The sequence below is a fragment of the Agelaius phoeniceus genome, chromosome 1 (assembly GCF_051311805.1).
Source record: "Agelaius phoeniceus isolate bAgePho1 chromosome 1, bAgePho1.hap1, whole genome shotgun sequence".
In the NCBI taxonomy this organism is placed as follows: domain Eukaryota; kingdom Metazoa; phylum Chordata; class Aves; order Passeriformes; family Icteridae; genus Agelaius; species Agelaius phoeniceus.
The window spans coordinates 92504801-92529563 of NC_135265.1; the positions used below are offsets into that span (position 1 = coordinate 92504801).

Consider the following 24763-nt stretch of genomic DNA (forward strand, 5'->3'; position numbering starts at 1 on the left):
AAAAACAAAGGGCTGCTTAGAGGCACGGCCCCACCAGTTTGCCAAACCTTGAGTTTTGTTACCGGATTTTTTTTCTCGAGGCTCTTAACATCTTTCGCCGTATCTGCATCACTGAGAAAAACGCTCAGACGCCTGCGGTTTGGTTCAGTGGTTTATTTAATCTAGCACACAGCAATACAGTAACAGCTACAGAGACCATATATACACACACACCAAAAACGTACTTTAAATTTAAAAAAAACAACCAAACAAAGAAAAACAACGCCCATTCCATTAAAACAACTGTTTTCTGCTTGTGGAAAATGGAACGACCCAGTTTTTCCACAGAGATTTTAACTGCACGTGTGTCTCAGTTCAGGCAGCAGAAGAGCCTCAGTGAATTCTATTTCAGCCTTTGAATTCACAGCCTGGGCTGTGTTTTATATAAACATAAAGGAGTTGCATTCCCACAACACCCATGGCATCACATTTAGGGGCAAAGAATGAGAGAAACCGTACCAGCCAGCACCTGATCCCCACAGGCCAGGCAGGGGAGAACTTGAGAACTCCACACCTTTGCTCTGACTCCTGCTGCCCAAACATGACACCTCTTCTGTACAAATACAGGCCAAAACCATTAGAATAATATGTTACAGAAATAAACCAAACCAAAATTGATTCCAGCATTTTTGCCTATTCTGTTTACCTGCACCTAACACAGGCACTAAAGGCAGCTGTAACAGCATAAAAATTAAGGTCTGTACCATTATTAAGCTACAGATGGATGCACAAAGCAGACACTTGCATTTATTATCCAGAGTAGCCAGGCACATTAAAAACTGCTGCAGAAAAATATACACATAAAAATAAAGGGCTGCTTAGAGGCACTGCCCCACCAGTTTGCCAAGCATTGAGTATTTCCAACACGAGTACATTGCAACAGATGCAGATTCTACTTTATAAGGCCAACAAAGATAAATAACAAAACAAACAAAGCAGCTCAAAACAAACAGAACAACCAACATTTTGTCATCCTGCTGATATGAAACTACAGTAAGTTTTAGTCTGTAGCCTTCTCAGTTATCAGTTCGGACAGCTGCCTGTCATGGACGTTTCTCCATCAATGATCAAAGAGCACTGAATGGGTGGAGTGTTTGTGTACAGGATAGAGACATTTCTGCTCTAAAGGCAATTCATTCTTTTTTATTCCTAAATTAGCAATGGGTTTTGATATGTGGATATTTTAATGTCAGTCAAGTACATCAAAAGCCAGCCAACAACTCACTGGAAACACTGAACTTTGTAGATTTATCATTTAGTCATTAATCTTAAAATCTCCTGAACAACAGCAGGCTACCTGCCCACGTCCTGTGTCATATCCAGACAAGAGAAATCCAGCTGAACTGACAGCTATTATGGCTGTAGGCTAACAGAAACCAGCAGTGAAAAATTCAAAGCAAACTGAGCTCATCCAAGTCTGAAATCCCCCAGGACTACAGAGATGCCAGATTTCTGTAGCAGCCAGGATTGCAGTGCAGAAGGTGGAAGCCCCACAGGCGGAAGTGCACAGTATTTATGGAGTTTTGCCACACCACAGATGAACACCATGCCCAAGCCTAAACAGCCCGCTAGGACACAGGGGTGCATTAGGAGAGCTGAGGGAGGTACACCTTTCTCAACCCCTGGCTTCAAAGGAGGCACAGCACAGGATTTCATCACTGTGAGCAGAAAAGTAAATATCAATCTTGCTAACCTGAGGAAAGGCTGAAGGAAGAGAAGCTAAGTCCACTGGGTGCAAAAACTCATGTGGCACCCATTTCCCAACTCCTAAAACCCCCTCAAATCTCTCAAATTAACTGAAAACATCTATTTCTGAGGTGATAGAATGGTTCCTGGCTTCCACTGTATGACAGACCAACAAACTGTTTTACATGGTATTATCAAACATTTATCTTGTTATTCAAGTTTTTTATTCAGCTGATGATTTGAGGCAGTGGATCAGAAATAGGTTCTAACTGTTTTATTTCTGGGGTTTTTAAAGCTAACTAGGTAAGACAGCATAATTCTGTTATTTATTCATCATTAAAGAACTTTGACATGTTCACCTTCCCTGCAAATGCAGATTTATTTTGCTATTGGTTTTTTCAACCTTCTTCCTTCAGTGACATTCAGGGTGGTTAAACATATTAAGACTGTAGGCCTAAACTACATACTTAAGCATACACTTATTATCTTTAACACCTTGCTTCTCTAGATATGCTACCAAAGAAATTTTCTTATTTTGGATTTCTCAGCTTTAGTTCTTGCAAAAAAACATAGCACAGGTTTGTGTGCAATCACACTGAACTAGAGGTAGGCAGCTCTCCCACTCAGCTCATTTTTCCAAAGTAAATCAACACTTTACTTCAGGAAGCTTTTGTAGGAAATGACTGTTTATCTCAGCCTGTAGCACTCCTCCCCCTTGAAATCAAACAGGCTTTAATACACCTTTGTCACTTCAGGCAGCCTAAGTGGGATACAGCACTGCTATTTAAGTCTTTTTGATGGAATTCTTAAAGTTTTGGCAATTTAAGAGCTGGACTTTTGTTGCTGATTTGAGAAACCAGCAAAGAGCAACTCATATCAGAATGGATCAAACAAGTTAAACATTTGATGTAAACACTTAGAACATGGTTTTACATCAACTTGTTTGGAGTAGAAACCAACTGGAATAAGACACAGGAATCCAAAGCTACTGAGAGAACCAGCACCACCACAAAGGATGGAATGGACTTATCTGCCTTTCTGTATAACCCAGGTGGATGCAGAAGAGATGAGCTTTTACCAATAAACATATGCTAACCATTACAGGTCTTGTTCTTGTTTTACTTTGCTCACTGTGCTTGGTATCCACTGATTTTAATTGTGCTAAAATAAAAACCACTGTTTTTTTACTTCTTTAAACCAGCAAAACCATTGAAGTAAAAAACATCACGTATATACAGTAAATAAATTCAGTAAAAAAACAACCTACTCCCCCCCAAACAATACAGACAATACAAATAATATAGATTTGGCCATGTTTTACTAAGTACCACTTTTCAAGTACCATAAGCAATGCTAAATCCCAAGTAAAAAAAAAATACAATTAAAAACAAACAAACAAACGAAACCCAAACAAACCCCAAACTTTACAGTGTTCCTTTCTATCAGGCAAGAAGGGAGGGAAGTACACAACAACAAAGCACACCAACAAAAATATCTAGTCTTTATCAAATGTACCTTTCCAATAAGGAAATTCATAGAAAAAAAACCCTTACCGCTTATAATTTAACACCAAGGTGTCTTCCTGGCAACCAGGATTACAAGTTTATGCTGAATACAATCTTATGTTCAAATACTGAGATTAGCAGCATTATCCCAAATCCCAGGAGAATCCCAGCATTCTGTAACAGGAAGTATCCCCACCGGCTACATCCATGGTCACTGGCATCATTGTGGAGCATTTCAGGTACCTAAACAAACAAGGAGGTGTTAAATACCTTCAAAAGAAGCAGCTGCTTCAAATCATTAATTCTTAAGCTGTGTTACACAAAATTCAAGTAGGTCTAGGCACTTACCATATCCACAAGAGCCACATACATGAACAAGCCAGCAGTAAGTGCAAATATCCACATTGAAACGTTGTCTGCATAATGACCAATGAGGATGCCAGTCGCCATCCCAAGATAGGCCAGCATAGCTGACAGAGCGTTATAAAGCACAGCTTGCTTGACAGTCATACCAGCTTTTAGAAGGACAGCAAAATCTCCTATAACAGGGGAAAAAAAAAGCCAAGACAAAGTTTTCATTCTTGGGTAGGTACTGCAGTGTTGTCTTATTTACTAAGCTACTTTTATGCTGTTGTTTGCCTTATTTTTTTTTCCTTCATAAAATCAGAAATCACTGAGGGACAGAATATTCAAAGGTGCTCATGAACAACAACACAGCAGCAAATAAAATTTAAAATTTTAAAGTCCTTGCATTTTTGAAAGAAGCAGCTTTTTGGTGAATCACAGAACATCCTGACTTGGAAAGGACCCACAAGGATCATCAAGTCTAACTCCTGGTCCTGCACAGGACACCCCAAGACCACACCATGTGCCCAGGAGCATTGTCCAAACACTCCTTGAGCACTCAGCCTTGGTGCTGTGACCACTTCACTTCCCTGGGAAGCCTGTTCCAGTGCCCAAACACCCTCTGGGGCAAGGGTTTTCACCCTCTGGGTGAAAAACCTTTTCCACCTTTCCTGACACAACTTCAAGCCATTCCCTTGGATCCCGTCACAGGAGAGATCAGTGCCTGCCTGCCCCTTGTCTTCCCCTCATGAGAAAGCTGTAGAGTGCAATGAGGTCTCCCCTCAGTCTCCTCCAGGCTGAACAGACCAAGTGACCTCAGCTGCTCCTCAAATGGGTTCCCCTCAAGCCCCTTCCCCATCTTTGTACCCCTCCTTTGGATGGTCTCTAATAGCTTCATATCCTCCAGCAGTTTGAATTTAAACCACCACGGTAAAATGCTGCAGTACCTGACATGCCTGAATGTTCCTACAGTAAAATATTCCCACTCAATTGCATATTCCATTTATCATCCTGTAACTGCTTTGTACTCTTAATCTGTTTTATAAATTTAAAGTAATTTCTTTATTAATTTCTGTAAATAATCCTTAACATCTTATTTTAACTTGACAGAATCAAAGACCACCAGCCAGAAACAGATTTTCTGTAATTCAGAAAATATTTTTTCTAAACCAGAGTAATATAAGCTTATAAAGAATCCATTTTATTTTCAAATAATAAGTTATCTCCAGTTAAAGTAAACAAAAGCAATTTTCAAAGCTAATTTGAGTAATTTGTTACAACAGCTTTTCCTATAAGCTATTGCAAGATGAACTGGTATATTGCTTAGCATTAACAACTATTCAATTTTTTTTCCCAGCTAACCTCAACTAGTCCCATTTGTTTCAATTTTCCTATGCCATGTTCTCTGGTAAAGAAGGTACTTCCTATCAGTCTTCTGTTCTGATTAAAGAAGTATGATGTAAATTTTAAAGGATTTTTGTTATTTCTAAAACCAACAGAACAGTTGAATCTAAAATTATCAGGTTCATAAAGATGAATTTACTTCTTATATATGAACTAACAACATTTAGTATGTGAAATTAATACAAGTTCCATGATTAGTATGAACAAGACTCAATTCCTTCCAACCCATAAAATCAGGTATATTTTCTCCATAATAACATATTTCTGTGTAACATTATTGTATAAATATATCAAACTGTTTATATAGAGAGAGTTTAAAGTTTACACATACTGGTTTACAAGCTCCATTAAATGAAACTGAATGTTCTCCCCTCTGGGGAATAAAACCTTCAAAAAAGTGAAAGCAAACTCCTCTTTCTTCATTCTATACACCAAGTGTGACTGTGACCGTGACAGCTGAGAAATAAACACCAGTTGCACATCCAAAATGATTTGACAACTGGAAAGATCAGCTTTGTCTCAAGTTCAATTAAGCACATCCATCCTGTTCTTACCAGCTGCCCTTCAAAAGGGCCAAATACTCAACTCATATTGTAAGACACGACAATAATCTCTCATGGGACTGCACACGAATTTAAATCACTTGAGCTTGAAAGCCAAACTGTTTCCAGAAAGATTTCCAAGTAGTTTCAAGTTTAATTTAGAGCTACAACAGTTCTTTGCAAGACTTAATGAAAAAGCAGCAAATGTTATGCGGAAAGTACTTTGACTAATCGTGACCTTCTTTTTAGCAGCACAAGCAGGAGAATAAAATTAAGGAGAGATGTGAGAAAATTCTGTCATGCATTCTCCTGCAATTCACAACTTATGTTATATACAAGGAGAATAAAAACTACAACTAAAGTAGACAGATAGACAGAAAACGCTGCAATTGCAAGAGACAGTTTTAACCAGAGTAGCTGAAATATTTAGATTTTTAAACTACTAATTCAATTTAGAAATGATTAAACAGTCTTTAAGTAAATCAGAGTATCCTTGAATAGAGAACCTGATACAGATAAAGTTGTCTGGTAAAATTTCTGTCCTCCCACATGCACCTGTAAGTACATACACGTGCAGCATATGGAAATGCTGGGGTCTTACCTAGTTCATGAGGTAATTCATGGCAAAATACAGCCACAGAAGTGCTTAAACCACTAGATAACCCTTCAGTAAAGGCTGCTCCTATGAAGAGACAGAAAAAAAAAAGCAAATATTCAGACATATTCAGACATCAAGTGCGGAAGCACTGTTGCACATGCTTGTGTCATATTAGGACATATATTTCACTAAAATTTTAATTTGTGGAAGCATTTAAACTTTAACTGAACAGTTGTTTATGATCTTAAAGTCACAAAATTCTTATTCAGAATCTTGCTGTTAAAGTAAACCACGTTTCACTACCTTATTTCTGAACTAAGCCAAATACATTCCAACACCACAATCCTTCCCAAAAAAATGCAATAAATGGAAATACCATCCAAAAATTACTGGTTTTTTTAAGATACAAAGGGAACAAAGCAGCTCAACTGCACCTGAGAGTCAGACACCTTAGGAAAGGAAAGTCAAGACAACAATAAGAGGCTACAAAATCACAGTGACAGACCAACTTCTAAGCAGCATGCTTCAAGGTAAATACCACAGCAGGTTGCTTTTAAGTGGAGAAAAAAGGCCCCAAAACCACAAAAACCCCTAAACTACTCCAACAATCCTCATCTTTCTTGTCTTCCCTGCTCCTCCTGTTGCTTGCCATTTTTCTCATTTGGCAGTAGCTCAGGAGGACGCAGCACACTGCAGAGCTGCAGCACAGCTCACACACAGCATGTCAGGTCCCCAGCTGCATGGAGAGCCTCACCAAGGGTGCAGAGCCACATCCAGCTTCCTCTTCAGCTGCTACCAGGAGCCTGCCAGCAAACATGCTGCCAACAAGCAGTCAAAGAGGCACAAAGCCATGTCACAGCGGCTGGCACACAAGGGACCCAGGAGAACTGCTCCCAGAGGAAGCACTACAATGGAAATTACTCCACTGGAGACAATCCCTTCTTTTCACTTATATGCTGACCTAACTCTTGAGGGACACACAGCTATCCAGGTCTTCAAGTGCAAGAAATGACTGATGCTCCTCCCTGAAGTGATGACAGCAGCAGCACCATTATGTCTGGGATGTGTGCTGTGGCATCCAGGCAAGAGGATGCAGGATGTGGTGAGCAGGCACCTTTGTGATAACAAACGGGGTGGAGAGAGTCTTCAGAAGAGGTTCTACAGAGGCAAGAGGCCAAGACCATCAGACTACAGAGGGAGGCAAGACCAAAGTAGCACTGGAACAGGAAACATGAACTCTGAGATGAGTAACATTTGAAAACAGTGAAGTCTGGCAACAGGAAGAATCTTCTGTCCCCACTGCAGCTTACTGATCTGAAGAACATGGTGATGACCCTGGCAGCAGTGAGAGGGTGAGTGAGTCCTGCCTTGCCCAGCAGTTCACGTCATCAAATTAGAAGTAAAAAATGAAAGGAAATCTTTTTTTTTTTTGGTGATAGGAGATTCTCTCCCATGCAGAACAAAGACAGACCTGCTGACCTTTTGCCAAGCGAAGTCCATGGATTGCCCAGAGCCTGCCTGAATGATGCTGTGGAGACACCACCAAAGCTTGTCTAGCCTGTCAGGGATAGATACCTGTTGTATTGCACTAAATAGTTTGTTTAGTAGTTGTTTTGCACTGGGTGATGGGAAGTTTGAACTGGGTATGTTACATCACAGAGATTGTTATTCCCCCTCTCTCATTACATGGTCTCTCCCCTATGGACCCCCCATTTCTATACACACCTGGTGGTCTGTCCCATGGGTACCCCTCCCCTCGCCCCTCCCCAATGGAATCCCATTGGCCATGGTCCTCTTTCCCTGCCCCCTTTCCCCTGGGGGATAAAGCCCCACTGCAAGGGTAGCACGCCCTCTTTTCTACCTGGGTGGTCGCCACCACCAGCAGTGTCCTGGCCCAAGCCAATAAACAGGATACTCGTCCCCACGTGGAGAAGAGCGCTTCTTGTCTCTTTCTTTCTGTCTACGCAAGTCCCTGTGGGCCAGAGTCTGAGCTAGCCGGGTCGGACTCATACACAGCCCAGAGAGCCACAGATTACTGCAGATACCAACTGCCTACAGGGACAGAATGCAATTCACTTTGGGGTTTTTTTGGCTACCTCCATAGAAGGGTTCCTTGACCACAGAGAGCTCCAGTATAAAAGTATGTGTGAATTGCGGTTCCATGTGTCTGTTCAGTCTCTTAGTCAATCAGAGTAACACTAGGAATAAGGTTACAAATCATCTAACCAAGGAAAGGTGGTAGATAAGCCTACCTATGAACAAAGGACACCACCATTCACACAAAGAGTCTTCAGCTGTGGAGGTCACAGCACTGGGCACACAAACCAGGATGTTCCTTAAGTGTATTGGTAATAGTTTCCTACTATAGATGACACAGAAGCCAGCCAGGATTAGCATTGTAAATTGACCTGCTGCTCAAAACCAAGAAAAAACTGATGGCAAATACAGCAAAAAAAAAAAAAAAAGACATCTTGTGAGCATGAGGTAACTGAGTTCAGGACACAGGAGGAGGCTGGAAGAGGAAAAAGCAAAATTAAGACTCTAGGCTTTAATGAAGCAGATTCTGACTTATTTAAGGAATTGCAGTGTAGGGAATGAGTCAAAAGAGATAATGTGGCCAGAAGGGGTGGCCAGTTTGTAGAGCACAGAGATACACAAACAAACAAGCCTGTTTGTGCAGGAACACTTGCAGAAGATGTGCCCAGCTAAGCAGCGTGTCCTAGTAAATTAAGATTGAAAAAAGAAGCACACAAGAATTAGAAACAAGGACTGGGAACTTAGCAAAGAAGCTAAAAGCAGTGGAACTAAAGGGAGGGAGACCAAAGCCCAGCTTGATCTAAAACTAACAAGACTCCAAGGACAACAAGAAACAGTTCTACAAGAATGTTAGCTGAGAAACAGAGTTCATGAAAAATTCCCATCTGTTGATAGATGAGGAAGGGAAATAAGCAGTAGACATAACGAGAGGCAAAGCACCAGCACAGCCTTCACCTCAGTCTTTTTCAACAAAGCCAGATCCCAGCTCCATTCTAGAAAGAAAGAGACATCAAACCACAGAAGCAACAGTTCAGAGAAATGCAGAAAAACCTGGAAATGCTCAGGTGCATCCCAGGATGAGACTCACCTGAGGGTACTGACAGAGTTACTAGTGTGACTAAAAAGCTGCTGTCAATCATGTGTGGAAAACCATGGCTACAGAAGGCCCCACTGGAACTCTGGGAAAAGGATAACATTATTCCCATCTTTAAGAAAAGACTCGGGAGTGGTCAATGTCATCTCAGTTCCTGAAAAGATCCTGTGGAATATCCTCTTAAAATCCCTCTCCAAAAGCTGCATCCAGCTTGAGGAAATAATTGATCATACAGATGGTGAATACAACAGAACTTCAGCAGGATTTCTGACACTATCTCCTACAGCAGTCTTTCCTGGGCAAAGAGGAAATACGGGCTTGCACACTGACTGGACTGCTGGGCCAACAGGGCCTGAAGGCTGGTAAGAAAGAGAGCCCACCAGGACAGAAACTGCAACCTACTTTCTTCAGTATCTTCACTACTGACCTGGGTAAAACAGATGGCACCAACAGCAAATTTAGGGGAAAGCAGGGAGAAAGTAAGGGCAGAAGTGACACACCAAGCATTAGAGCTTTAGACAAGACCATAGCAAACTTAATTCTTATGAAGTTCAAAGAGAAAAAGTAAGAAGTAATTAAAGTACAAGCTTAAATATCAAGAATATCTCTTTTTATTTATTCACTGCTAAAAAGAAGTCCCGAAATGTTAACAAATCAAGATGAAATTAATATATCTGGCATTATCCCCTCTCAAGATGCTGATTTATCTTAAAATATACTTTTTAAGACATGACTTCTCTCAAAAGCTGAAGGAAAAAAGTATCTATGCAAGACTAGTATAAAAATAGTGTTCTGCATTTCACTTATTTAGTTGTAATTACACATAAAAGTTCAAATCACAGATGATCCTTTTCCATAAATGAGTCAGATGCAACAGTTCCACGCCTTAATAAAAAAATAAGCACTTTTAAATCTTGTTCCTACATAATTAGCACAACAGATGAATAACAAATCACATGAAGTGAATGAACTTAAATGAAGGGTTATGCTGGCTAAAGTTGTCTTTACAGAAGCGTTCACTTCTTCTTTAAAATACAGATTAACTACTACACAAGTAGCATTGGCATTTTCACAACACCATCAAATTGATGGTTTCCCATAATACTTTTAAGCACAAACAGAACTGAAAGAAACCCATATTTCCATTAGCCTGAACAAGCTACACAGCAGGACTTCTGAAAGCTATTGCTCTCACTTGTTCAATAAGCCTTTATTAACCTTTCTCATACTTTTCCCTTCATAACTATAAAGTCATAGCTCCTTCCCAAATCTCCCTAATGCCAAGAGGTAATTGATTCTGTGTCATTTGTATGCAAATCTTCCTTCTACCACATTTTTCACTACTGATCCGCTCAAAAATTTACATTTCATGCTTCAACTTTCATCAAAAATGAGATTAAATCAGAAAGTCTCTTCTCACATTACACTTTGAATTGACTGAATCTGAACAACTGCAAATATTGCTGTGAAAAAATAGTTATTATTGGGTTTCCTCTTCAAACAAGAACGAATTTTTTCCTACAATAAAATGTACAGAAAGACTGATACTGCTGAACTGCCTCCAGTATGCTAAACAGCCTGGAAATGAATCCAATACCTGTAAAGATTAGTCCTAAATACAATGGTCAAGATAAGGAAAGATTAGCCTAAGTACTGAAGATTATTGATTTGACTTCACTTTCTGTGACTTACTTTAACCTTTTAAATTCAATATACCTGTAATCTAGTTCTCCTTCTAAGAAAAACATGAGAGTTCCCAAACCTGACCTTCCAGGCAGAAGTCCAAAACAAAATACTCAATCTACTGTTTTTGTGATAAAGAAGTATTTTCACTGAAGCATTATCAAGAAAGATTGAGCAACTACACGCATTAAGGGGAAAACAGGGGCATGAACTCAGCAGAAACAAAATGGTTTTTTACAAGTAAAATAACTGTTTATACCTCTTCAATTTTTTAAAAACTGGACTATTATGCTCAATTTTAGAAACAAGGTTTTGAGTATAGTATGACCACTGTTTCAGAAAATAAAATTTTCAGGCTAAAACAGATTGAAACCAGGGCCTCATCTCCCTATCCATCAGTGCTCTGGAGGAATCCTGATGTGTAACCAGGACCCAGTACAGGCAGGCAGGCAGACATGCCAAGTATAGAACCTGACCCTGCTGCAACACAAAAGAAGATGAAAGAGAAAAATAACTAAATCAGGCAATGGTACCAGTGGCCTGATGGAAGTGAAAAAAACACAATTACTATGTTGAAAAATACAAGCTTGTCCTAAAAACAACTAAAATTTTAAAAAATTGCTGAGCACTTGCAGGCATAAACTCAATCTTAAATATTTTTATAAGCCTAGCTTTAGTTTTGAAACATGTTAGCTTTAACTCTCCAAAAGCAGGAAATGAAGTCCAGTTTATGGATTTTCTAAAGAAACACAGCTGCAAACACATAATTACTGTTTCATATATCACTTACCTCCAGTTTGTTAAGCTAGAGATTTTTCTTACTTATTAAGATGACGCTCTGAGAAAAAAGTTTAGACTTTAAAGATCCTCTGCTAATTAGCTACATCCCTAACAGAGGTAAGAGACAGCTAGAAGACTTCACTGCCTTCACAGCATCCGAGTTAGCACTTACCAATTGCCAGTCCATCACTAAAATTGTGCAGCCCATCTCCCATGATCACCATCCAGGCCAGAGTTGCTATGCCCGCGTCCTTCAGCTCCTCGCGCGAGTAGCGCTGACTGTGACTGTGAGGATGGTGGTTCTGGTGATGGTGGTGGTGCAGAATGTGATGGTAGTCATGGTGGTGGTGACTCAGATGATCTGTCTGTCCCAGAGTATCGTGCAAGTGAGAATGGCATTTGTTTCTGCAGCCCCTGGACACATACTCGTTGTCAACCTCCTCTTGATGAGAATGAGCTATCATCACTTCTTCTTCCTCTTGTACCGTTGGCTGCTGAGAAATGAAGTTTGATGGATCTTGAGAGTCTGTCCCTAGATAGCCCTCAGGCCCTGTTACAAAAACCCAGAGTACAATGTTACACATTTTTTAAATCACCTAAGAAGCAAAGATACAATAAACAGTTTGGCTATGTAAAGCAGTAAAGAAGTTTAGAAGTTGAGACTGATAATCCAATTTCTTGAACCAGAAGATTTTTTGGAAACGTTTCTACAACTTATTCAGATTTTAGAGATAATTCCCAATAGGTGAAAATAAAGAAAACTTTTAGTTTCTGTCCCCTACTACTGAAGCAGCTCTTACATTATGGACACAAATGCTTCCTAAAAGGCAAAAAATCTTTTCCTCTAAGACTCACTGCAATTTAAACAACAGCAAAAGGCTCCAAGTCCCAGTCTCACAGCATGAAGACTGTTAGTTCAATTACTTCAGAAAAATCAAGTATCTGAGAAGCCTGTGCCATTTAGTAATCTCAGGGCTAAAGAAAAAGGATGCAGAAGAAGATTATGTTATAGATAATTTTGGAAAGTCCTGTATTTCAAAACAAATACAGGCACTTGAGTTTAAACACCTAGAAAATAAACACTAAAAAACAAAGTTATCAATATAGACAATGAAATACCCTCATATAAACATTGCTGACACACCACAGTTGGTTCTTTTAACTAATTGCTGAAACTTGAAAATTCTTCCTCTGCAATTAAATTAATAAATATTATTTTTTTATACATTACAGACAAGTATTTCATTAGTTAGAAAATTACTCTGAAAAACAGAACATCTCTTTTATCAACAACAGCTAACAAGTAAATTGTCCGGTGTGTTTTGGCTTAAAGCACGATCTTGCGGATAACATGGTCATTTGCACTCTGAATGCTGAACTTCAAGTATTGTCTACAATTTGGTAATATTACATTTATAAATAAATAATCAAACTAACAAACACAGAAATCTAAATAATGAGTCACGCATATAACATCTAGCAGTCAAAAGAGAAGGGTAGGAAGTGTAGCTGTATTGCAGCTTTCACAGAATGACTTCAACTTCTGCTGCTAAATGCAGAATTAAAAGGCTTAAAAGTTCCAAAACTGCGAATTCACTACTTCTAACCCACTGATCCTTTTCAAAGGAAAGCAGCAAATAGACCTAGTGCTCCACATATCAGCAGACAGACAGGTTTTGCTTTGAAAATAATTCAAATAGGCAGTGTTCCAACCTACAGTAAGAAGCAGATCTACGAGCTGCCATCAATCGGGTGTTTTTTAAACAGTGCTGCCACGAAGCAACAACTGTGTGCTATTAATGAGACTTACGATCATCCGGATCCAACTTTTCTTCATTTGCTGAAAACTTCTTACTTTCTCCATCATCTTCATTTTTTTTCTTATTCCAAAAGAAAATACTGCAGTTATGAATATTTTACTTATTTTTCAGGATATACATGAGCAACATTATACTCACAACACTTATGCAGCCTGCACAGAAAGAGGACAACATGGAGGCCCATATAAAGATTAGAAACCTATTAAAGTAGGATGACAAAGGTTCCTCAGGCTCCATAGGAGGGGACAAAACACAAAACAAAACAAAGAAGATCATAAACAAACAAACCAACCCACACACACAAATGCCCTACATTTTTCACAAGAAATAAACAGAAGGTTTTCATCTGAGAAGTGAAATGCATCAAATGGTGACTAATTTATTCCACACATTCTTTTCTATCATAATGTCAGTATGATGTTTTTTTATAATGTACAGAAGGAAAACCAAGTAAAATCTCTCCTCCTTGCCAACTAAAGTCTGTATCACAACAATTTATGACCAGTGACTCAATATCTAGGAAGGCATAATTAGTCTAACAGGAAATCCATTCCTTGTGGCTGGGAGGAGACAAAATTCTTGCTTTGCTTGAAACTCATCATGTTCTTTCCTGTCAAACAAATTTAACTAGAGATAGGGAAACCACAGTTGGTTTAGCTTCAGTATAAACCACACCAACACAACCTCCCATCAAAGATCAAAGAGCTTACATGGCATCTTCCCTGCAACTACTGCCTTAATGACCAATTTAATGAGAAAACTAAACAGAGATTATCAGTCTTCGAGGTAGCCTAGCAATTAGCTATTTTTAAACTAAGTAATTAGTATTTACTAACTTTCCTCAAGCAAGGCTTAGGATTGGTTGGAACCAGATGACCTTTAAGATACCTTCCAAGTCAAACCACTCCATGATTCTATTCTATCGCTAACTTCTGCTTAATTTTTCTTATTGAGTCAATTTTGATATCATTCTTTATTCCTGGCTACACAGGTCTTTAAAGAACTGTTACGAGTAATTGGCAAGTTCCCAACACTAATGACCTGCCAAAATTCAGTTATTTACCTTACACATAAAAACCAGCGTAACAATCTGAGAGCTGCATTTTTGGGGGAGAGAAGGGAAAGCACCAAGGGGCTTGACAGACTGTTTCCTCATGGAATGCTATTCCATAAAGTCACTTTCTAGAGTATACTTGGATTTTTATTTATGTAAGAATTTACTGCCAACCCTTACCTGTCTGTGCAAGTGCCCTCCTCAACAGCAGTACAATAAGTGTACAAACTTATTGCATCCAGGATTAGAATTACAATATTAATAAAACCAGTTCAGATAGTTATAAATGTCTCAAGATGTCAGAAAGAAGTCAGTAATGAAGTGAGTTCTTAAGTCACTCTGTTAAAATTGAAGATGCAATTGGACATTTTCTTATTAAACAATTCACTGCAATGTCAAACCCTGTACTATATTGTCTGGCTATGGAAATAGCCCTTAATAAAAGGTTTAGAAGTGTATGTGTCCCTAATAAAAATGACATTCTAATACTAACCCAGTCAGCCATTGCTATTAAATCAAAAGATATATGATATTCATGGGAGGTTTTTTAATAAGTGTTTTCAGAAATGACCATGTAATACAGTAGGGCTTCAGAGTAATAGTCTCCTTACCTTTTTCTTCTTGTCTTTAAATTGCTTTATTAAAGTGATCAAATGCTCCACTAGAAACATGAAGTACAAGCCTCCAAGTGCTGTAAGTCCTTTCCATGTAGAATCCAGGTAAGCATTCTCCTCCGTACTTTGAAAAACAAGATGTTTGTACATAGAGCCTTTTTGGTCAAGCAGAGGCTTTTCGTGGTGATGGTGATGGTTTCCATGAGACTAAGGGGAGAACAAAAAGGAGAAAGTCATTATATTCAAAAGAAATGTAATGTAAGAAACATAAAAAGTATTCTTCACATAATTTTCCTCATGTCTGGAGTCCAGACTTGACAATTTTCACAGGGCAAATGCTCTGCTTACAGACTCCAACAATTACAAAGGAATCTGTTGACTGGAAATTTGTTGATAGGAAGAAACACTGCAAGGACTGAGCACAGGCCCACACACTGAAGCTGCATGGACACTGCTTAATCCAAGGTGTACAGCTGTCCCCACACAGACTCCTGACACCATCAAAGAATCCACATTTTAAGCAGTGGTCACAGCCAGCACACCAGTTAGCTTCCCATCTAAGAAAACTCAGAGATGTAAAACAATTTTTTCTACAAGGAAGTTGGCTGTAATTTCTTTCTTTAAAGAAAGTCTGACACTTTCCCTGACCTTACTGGATACAGGTATGATCAGAAATAAAAAACCTTTTTGCACATCTCATTCACATGGGTTTTGATTTACGTAACCTTCCACAGCAAATGCAAAATTAACTGAAAGGAAAAAGAACCACCTGCTGGATTACAGGTAGGACTGGGAAACCACACAATCTGCAGACACTTTTATCCATTTTATTTGACAGCTGAAGCAAGCTGCTTTTGCAGGGGGAGAATGTCTGTTTAAGAAGTTCAAGAAAAGTAGAAATTTAGCAATCATATTCCCATTTCACTGCCCCTATTACATAACAGAAATTCCAAAATCTATCAAGTAGTATTTTCCCCAGGACTTCAGAAATGATGGATTCTGGTAAAAAAAGAAAAATCACAGTGGGTAAGCCATCAGCATAAGTGGCATGTAACAAAAAATAGTTGATTATTCATTTCACATTTTAAGTGTTCAGTGAGCAATTTCCACTACCTCTAAAGTCTATTAAACTGGCGGGAAAAAGGGGCAGCACTGCAATAAACCACTAAGAAAATTTATGCAAAATTCTTGCATTCAAAGAACAATAAAGGGACGCAGCAGTCCATATGACTAAGAACAGGAAATAGAGTGGGATAATGCCATGAAGCTCTTGAACTTTTAAAGACTGTGAAATGAATAATACAGATGTTCCAAACGGAAAACCTTCCTATCAAACAACCTGCATAACAAGGTTGAGAAATGACTCATCAAATGGGTACAAGCTAATAGGGCACTAATACATACAGCTGTCAAGTTCTCTGCTTGGAGATAATGAATGAAACAGTAATTAATACTTACATGTGGAAGGAGGTGTAAGAAGGCATCTCCACTCAAGGTCCCCACAGCCAATGCCACAAGGAAACTCAGAAGAAATTTGAAAAATACTCGATTCATCAGTGGTACCAATATAACACCCAGCAAGGAAAGAAAGCTGATGACGGAGATGGATATAAAGCCACCAATCCAAGCTGGCAAAAAAAAATTTAAAAAAAAACAACAACAATAAGTAACAGCTGATTACATGACTTTGTTTGCTTAATGTTTCTGTTATCAAACACACCTGATCATTCAGTTAATCAGATGTTAACAAAAGGTATGCCGCAAAGATTTCTCTCTAATCTTGGTGAAGTCCAAAAGAAAACGACACTTCTTACAGCTATGAAATAGGTTTCTTGGATTTTATAACCAACATAAACATTTTTCCATTAAGCTTTGATGTTACAAAAAAACCCCAAAAAACAGCCTACCTATTTGCAGAGAAAAACTTTTTGGAGGAGTTTCAGCTTTTTCACTAGTAGCATGGACTATGCAGTACTTGCCATCGATCTGGTTAATAAGAGCTGGGCAGAGATAACTAAATTCTGTAGCAGTCAACAATACTTGAGTGCCTATTCCATGAGACTGCATCAGTTTGGATGCATTGGAGCACTGTGGGAAGAGACAAATTAAAGATTAACCAGAAGCAAAATACCATGATACATCTTAAAAGGACTCCTCTTCCCACATTAATTGAAATGCAATGGGCACCACATGAAAGCAGCTATATCAACACAACTCAAAAACTGGTAACAAACCCATGTAGTAAAAACTGTACTTCCACCCCAACCCTGCCCCAGAAAGCTGGTTTGGGAGTCTGGATAGATGACATGTAATTATTACTCATTCTCAGCACAAATGGGTCAGATGCTTTGATGTACAAACAGCAAAAGCCTAACACTTTTCAGTCAGTTTTAAAGGCCACATAAGGAAGCATTAATAAGGTCAAATAACCTTTCATGGCAGTGACTGCTGTGGAACGTCTTGTACAGAGCATGTTGTACATACACTCCCTCGAGTAAATAGCTCCCCACTGTACAACCTACACACGATCTCAGTGGGTTTAAAGAACAGCAGAACTTCTGCTTCCACAGTGCAGAACACAGCAACAACTTGTGAATTCAGCACCCACCATCACATGCCACGCAACTCCCACTCAGGGTTACCTGGCATGGCTGCAAACATTAAGATCCTACTTGCTTTTCAAAGCCTTTAATGGAAAAGGATCTGACCGTTTAAGAAAAACGTCTACAACACAACTATGCTCTTTATCAGTGCTAATTTTATATTATTTTAAAGTAACATGTGACACTTTGCCACAATCTTTTTCAGAGATGTTTACATACAGTTGTTAGATGGAGAGGGAAGGTGTTAGAGGAGGACGGTTCTACACTATCACACAATGTGAGACAGCTTTGATAAGAATCACAGTACCTTAACCTGATTTTTTTACTTTCACTCCATTAATAGGAAAACAAGACAGATTCCTGATCTAAGGCAGAACTGCAAGTTTAAAACTGTAGATGTTTTTCAGGATTAGTAGCAATTTATTTAATATTTAGTAAGTTAAATATATAAATAATAAATGCATTAAACCAAGTGTACGTTTATACTTAATTTTCCTCTGAGCTTGTGAACATAACACCATATTCCCTCAAAATGTTAAGTTCCAAGGAAAGTTGTTTGCATGTGTTCGGCTACAGGTATTGTTACACCACAAAACTTGGCACCCAGGTAAACAATAAGCCTGAAAAAATAAAACCTGACAAATAAACCATGACAACATTCCTGGTGGATCTGGATTCCTGAGAATACAACAGAACTGGCCTCACCTCTTGAGTGGTCTGTTTTTTCAGCTTAGAATAGAGGTAGCTCCCTCTCTCCAATTCCTTGGGAGAAGCACGAGACTCGTTTGCCTTTGTGGCACCTGGCCAGGTGCCATTGCGGCCCCCTGTGACATTAAGGGCACCAGGGCCAGCCGCACCCACACGAACAACTGGCTTGGCTTCCCCGGGCTGCACGTCCTGGAGCTCGGCGTGGCCGCCTGCGGAAGTGATGACGGACGCCGGGATCTCATGGAGCGCGTTCTTGCTGCGCACAAAGTTCTGCTGCCGCTCCACGCCCTCGCCCTTGTGGGGCTCCTTCCCGTGGCTGCTCCTGTGGTCTTTGCTAGCATCGGACTCGTGGCTTGGACAAGCAGTCTTCTCAGAGCCTTTACTCAGTGAAACATGATTATGATGAGAGTGATGGTCGTGGTCATGGTCGTGATGGTCATGACTGTGGTCATGATCATGACTGTGGTCGTGATCGTGGTCGTGATCGTGGCTTATTTTAATCCTTTTCATTTTATCTATACCTATGTTCTGCAGCAGTTTTCTAAACCCATCAATTGACAGAGAGTTGTTTTCTCCATAACGATTAAAAAGTTCTTGAAGGTGCAACTTCTGTATCAGTCCTGCCAAGTCAGTATTAACACCCACTGTCTTTTCTGAAAAAGCTCTCTCTGATGTATGCACAACAGTAGCCGTCTCCACTCCATGATGATAGCTTTCACACAGCAGTATGGAAAATGATACAAGGAAAATAACTGATACTGTGCTCTCCATTGCAGTTCCTTTTCAGCACTAAAAAGATGGAAAAAGAGGAAAATTTAAATAGCTTGCACAAAACCAATCACATTATCCTCTGTAACACACAATCATAATTTGTTAAACAAAAAGAAAACACCACAACAAACAAAACCAAACCCTGCTCAAAGTACCAATGCAGCAAGAGACATTTAAATTTCTTACACATTCAGCACTTCTCCCAGATGTGTTGCCTCGGGCACAGAAGAAGCTGAATACCACAGTGAGGTAGGTCACTGGCCATGAACACCTCCCCAGGTGCCAGCTTGCCTTTGTTTAGCTCTGCCTGAACCACTGCTAACATGAGAGCCCTCAAGGGTGCACCAACTAAGTTCTAGGTAAGAGTTTTCTCCTGCTTAAAAGAAGCCCTGCAATTTCTGTCTCAGCAATGAATAAGTCATATAAATTACACATTCCTGCTTAAAAATCGAAATTTCCAACCCTTCATCACTGGACTTCCCGGAGGTTTTGGCAAACCAGTTGGGCAAGTGTTTCCAGCACTCCACAAAAATCTGGCTTTTTATGTTGTCACGTTCTGCCTTTGTTTTAACGTTAGTGTGGCACGGCTCCTTTCACCAGGCAGGCAGGCCATTGGTGCGGACCAGATGCTCACAAGTGTGAGCGTTTGTGTGTTTCATTCCACAAATACTCCAGCAGGGCTACGAATTAACTGCTATGGAGACTGCGAGCAGGGCAGTGCTGCCTCAGCCCTTTTCCAGGGCAATGAGGAGAACCTCCGTTTTCAAAATATTAGTCAGCCTGGAAAACCCCATTACCGCCGCCAGAAACAGACGAGGGGACCTCGTCATTGCCCATAAGTAACTGAAGGAGGAATGCGAAAAGGATGATGGATCCCGGCTCTTCCCGGTGGTGCCCAGCAATGGGCCAAGAGGCAACGCGCAGGAACTGATGCACAGGGAGCGGCCTCGCAATATGAGGCAGCAGTTTACTGTGCGGGTGACCGAGCACTGGAACAGACTGTCCAGAGCGGGTGAGGAGTCTCCCTCACGGGAGAACTGGAACACATGAGTTCAAGAACCGTCTGGGCGCAATCCTGTGCCACGTGCTCTGGGATGACCCTCCCGGAGCGGCGCGGCTGGACCAGACGTTCCACCGCGGTCCCTCCCAACCTGTCCCACCCCACGACTCTGTGACCCGCAGGAGCCGCTCAGCGCCCGCGGCCCCCGCAGCCACCCCGCACCGGCGGAGCCGGCCCCGGCTGCCCTAAGCGCGGCGGCTGCGGCGGGGCCCGGGCCCGGGCCTGGCACACACCGCCCCGCGAGAGGCCGCCGCAGCAGCAGCAGCAGCAGGAGGAGGAGGAGTGAAGAGGGGGAGGAAAAGCAGCCCGAGGTTACCTCTGCCGCCGCCGGGCCGGGCTCAGCCGCACCACCGCCGCTGCCCGCCCGCGCCGGCCGCGCCGCGCCGCGCCCCTTCTCTTCCCTTCCCCTCCTTTCCCTTCCTTTTCCGGGTACGGCGGCTCCAGCGGGGCGGGGCCGCCTCACGTGAGGCCTGAGCGGCCGCGGCCTCGACGGAGCCGCCCCTGGAGCCTGCCAAGGGCGTCCCACCGCTCCTGTCCGCTGGCCGGGCCCGGGGCAGAGCCCGCAGCAAGGAGGAGGTGGCCCGGGAGGAAGGCTGGATCTCGAGAGCCTCCCTGTTTCAGAAATCACTGATGTTTGGATTTAGGGTTTCGCGAGAGGTGTGAATAATCCCCAAAGAGATGAAAGGATGAGAGTCAGAGAGGTCTTTTCCTCCCAGAAAACACGAGTCATTCAGGGCTGGCAGCGCTGTTTTGGATGACGGCGCTGGGTGCGGTAGCATTCCCTGAGGGCTTGGAAAGGGTTTTGTGCAAGGACTCCCGGCGTTAAAAAGAGTGCGTGTGTGGGCAGGCCAGGGCCGGAATCGGGCTGGCCGGTTGTGAGCCAAGGGTGCGGTAAATGGCGAGGGATGTCGGGTTTCCACGGCATCCACAGGGCCTTTGCGGTGAGCGCTGTTTGGTCAAAGCTGTCATTATAATTAATGATCTGGCAGAAGTATCACTCTCTGCACGAGTGGACAAAGAGACCGTAAGAAAGGACTGAGATCACCATGAAGAAAGGCTTGAAACTTACTAAAAAAACATGTTGTTCTCTTCTGAAAAAAACATACTGTATTTTTCAAATGTTCCTTTGCTGTACCACGTACCTGGTCATGAGCCCTTCCCCACCCTGAGTCCCAGGCACAGGCTCTCTTACACTTCCCGAATCTTTCTCCAACATTTCCAGAGTTTTTCTCTCTATCACCACACGATTAATATTGCTGGTAAAGTGGGTGCAGTTGTGCTTACCCATGCCCGCTGCCTCTGAATTTGGCCTCTCTGGTGTGATCAGTTGGCAAGGTTTTTCAGCCTGCTGGAGTGTGAAGGCAGCACTGAATCCTGCCCTGGTATCTGGCTTTACTGATGGCTTCTGAATGTTATGACAGTGACTTAAACTTAACATCGAAACCATTCTCAGCCATTTTTCTCCTGCTGCCTGCACTCCTGACAGTGCCACCTTGCTCACCAGTCAGGAGGTGACAGATGTCTCTTCTTTATGTCTAATACCTCCCACTCGCTACTGAATTAAACCTCTTTGTTCATGAGTTCAGCTGACTGAAGGACAGAAGGGAAGTATGCATTGTGAACAACTTCAGAAAAAGAGAGCAGCACATCAGAAGGTTATGGATTTGTTCCATGCACTTGCTTTTGAAGTATTGAAAAAAATTCTGTCATTCAACCCTACTCTTTTTTTTTTCCCGAAGGAAGAGAGTGAGGCCATAAATACAGGAATGAGTAGGGTTTGTGTGTTTAGATTTTTTTTTTTGTTTAATGCTAATTCATTTTGCAGGACTACTATTTACCAGATGCCTTTCTATTATTTCAGTTACACAACATTTATGCCTAAGATGCTAATGTTAGGCATTTTGTTGGGGATTGTTTTTTTAATCTTTTGAAATTACAGCTGCTACATGATGCAGGCTCTTTTTCTAGCCTTTTGAATGCATCGACTGCCTCTGTTTCATTGTGTCAAATCTGGAGTTTCCCCTCACATCTTTTCAAGGTCATTTACAAACCTAAGTGTTGGAGCTTAGGTCACACAGAACAGATCTTCAGTGCTCTTTACCTTTTTATTTAATTTGAGTAGTTAACATCCATCAACTAGGCAAAAAAAAAAAAAAAAAAAAAAAAAAGAATCCATTACAGTAATAACAATTCACCTAAAACACTTATTTGCAGTAAAACTTGAGGTCAGGTCTGTTTTACCTGAACTGCTCCCAATATGTTTATCTTATGGTAAAATTAAAGTACTTTAACAATTTTTTCCCGTTCTGTTATTTAGTGTTTTAGTCTGAATACATATCCAGCCGTGGGCTCTGGAGTAGTTACGTAGTGATTACATAAAACAAAGGTCTTGGTGACCCATGTGGATGGCTTAATGCATGTAAAAAAATCTGTCAGCCCTGTGGACAAATGGGAAGCATTAATTAGAGAGTTGGTGGGGAGCAAACCAGGCAGCAGCTTGATTGCTGTCTTAGTCCATCATGGAACTGCATCTTAATATAGCCTGTAGCTCCAGGCCCCTGTTACAATAAGGGTACATTTGGAATTGAAATGATCATCTTCATTGGGATTTTTGGGGGGTTGTTTGTTTGTTTTCAGGAGGTGTCAGTCTTTTCAGCATGGAAAATGGATGAGGAAGAAGAGGATGGAAGTGGAAAACCTTGTACAATAATACCACATGTTTAACTGATGTGATTGGTGTTGCCCAAAAATGTCTTGATTGCAGTGCTGAGTGTGTGCCAGTGTAAGTGCCTCAAGACTTACCAGTTAGGAACCATTAAGGAACCTGGCTGTTGGTGCAGTTCCAATCTCTTAGCAAGGCTTTATCACAGCTGTCTTGTGTGAGCTCAACATTATGCACTTAATGGAGGTGATGATAGGGAAGTGGGCCTGAGCTTGATGCTGGGAACCACCCTTAAGTGGCCCTTGTAAGCCTCTACCCCTAAAAGTTTCTTGAGATTTGGAAAGTTTTTTATTTCCTTGCCTTTTAACTTTTTATGGAGAACAGCTATGTGATTAGAGATACGAAATGTTTTATAAAATAAATGAGAAGTCTGAAAGTTAAAAAATTTGGTTTTATTTTAAACTGCAAAGTTGTTAGCATAACATTTCTGGACAGCTGAAACTTCACACAAAACTCCCATCTCTTTCTTTAAAACCTCCAGTAATCCTTCTATTCTATTAACAACACTTCACAATTGTAAAGAAATCCCTGAATCAGGAATTCCTTGTTAGTGTTCTAATAGGTTCCTCTTTTCAGTACTGTGCTGAACAAGTTGGCAATTACATATTTGATGTTATTGTATTCTGAGTCCTAAAAGTACATTTTATTGTAGCAATGTCCTTTATTTGTTTGCATGTGCGTTTGTTTGCATGTGGTGGTTTTCAAAATCCTTAGAATTGTGTTTGGAAAAAACAAAATTAGTATTGCTGGTCATGTCTCCCAAATGGCTACAGATTTTCTTCAGCCTGTAAGCTGAGCTTTGGAGGGGAGTTTTGGTTTCTTTTGGTTTTGTTTTGGTTTTTTAAATTAGCATAAATACATAACTGTAAATTCTTAAGTAAAAAACCATATATGAATATATGCCAGTACAAAATTCCTTATGTAAGAATCTCCATGACCTTCCTTTGTGCTCCTGCCTGTCTTTAGTGGCTCATTCTCATGTCAACAAATTCTTTTCTGAAGACCTCTCTGAAACACAGAGGTTTTAGCTGAAGAAATAATTATCTGGAAGCTTCACAGCAAGAGCACTGGATCCTTTTGTGCTGTGCTTAGCTGCACAGATGTCTGGGGAGGCACTAACTGCCAGGGTGGGGCTCTGACTTGTATAATATATTTTCTTACAAAGCATGGCTATAGACATGACCTGCTTGCAAATAATTTCTGGAGAATAAGCCCTGAAATGATGGAAAATAGTAAAGAATAGAAATAAAATATCAAAGTTAGGCTATTTCCTCCTGCAGAGGATCTTTTGCCTTTAGCCTGATCTGTCAGTTATTGAAGTCTGTGGAAAAACTCCCTAGGGATTTGAACATATGATCACAGATACTTAGAAACCAAAACTTTGCAGTTTGGGTCTGCTGCAATTTTTGTATTCAGTAATTTTGATTATATTTTGTGTTCTTCAATGCTTATGATGCATGTAGAATATCAGCATTGAAAATAATTTGTAAACTGTTGAGCTGTGCTTGATAATGTAATGATATAACACCGCAAAGTATCTTTGCATAAACAGTGTGTGGGGTTATCAGAGGCTCATTGCCATGAGCACAGAGGAGCAGTGACACGAAGGGCAAACTCCAGTGACCAAGTCACTGTGCCTGAGGGAAATGCCCTGATCTGCATGCAGGACTGTCAGAGGAGAAGGATCAACCTTGGGACC

At 40.8% G+C, this 24763-nt stretch overlaps 1 protein-coding gene across 1 annotated transcript; it reads right to left on the minus strand.

Moving 5' to 3' along the window:
- Positions 1–138: 138 nt before the first annotated feature.
- On the minus strand, positions 139–20808 carry SLC39A6 (solute carrier family 39 member 6). Its single transcript, XM_077183217.1, has 10 exons — positions 20659–20808; positions 18509–19300; positions 17108–17288; positions 16659–16828; positions 15198–15407; positions 13523–13592; positions 11885–12262; positions 6123–6203; positions 3579–3769; positions 139–3473 (listed from the first exon to the last, which is right to left on the minus strand). The coding sequence occupies exons 2-10, from the start codon at positions 19280–19282 to the stop codon at positions 3321–3323; spliced, it is 2208 nt and encodes a 735-aa protein (XP_077039332.1). The 5' UTR covers positions 19283–19300; positions 20659–20808; the 3' UTR covers positions 139–3320.
- Positions 20809–24763: the final 3955 nt, after the last annotated feature.

Bases quoted from the DNA above. Each gene is read 5' to 3' on its own strand.
- SLC39A6 (XM_077183217.1), bottom strand. From the start codon at position 19,282: ATGGAGAGCACAGTATCAGTTATTTTCCTTGTATCATTTTCCATACTG. The intron at 15,408-16,658 runs GTAAGTATTAAT...TTCTCCCCTTAG, and splicing joins TCTTACACCTCCTTCCACAT to TCTCATGGAAACCATCACCA. The intron at 3,770-6,122 runs GTAAGACCCCAG...CCCCTGTTATAG, and splicing joins TGAATTACCTCATGAACTAG to GAGATTTTGCTGTCCTTCTA.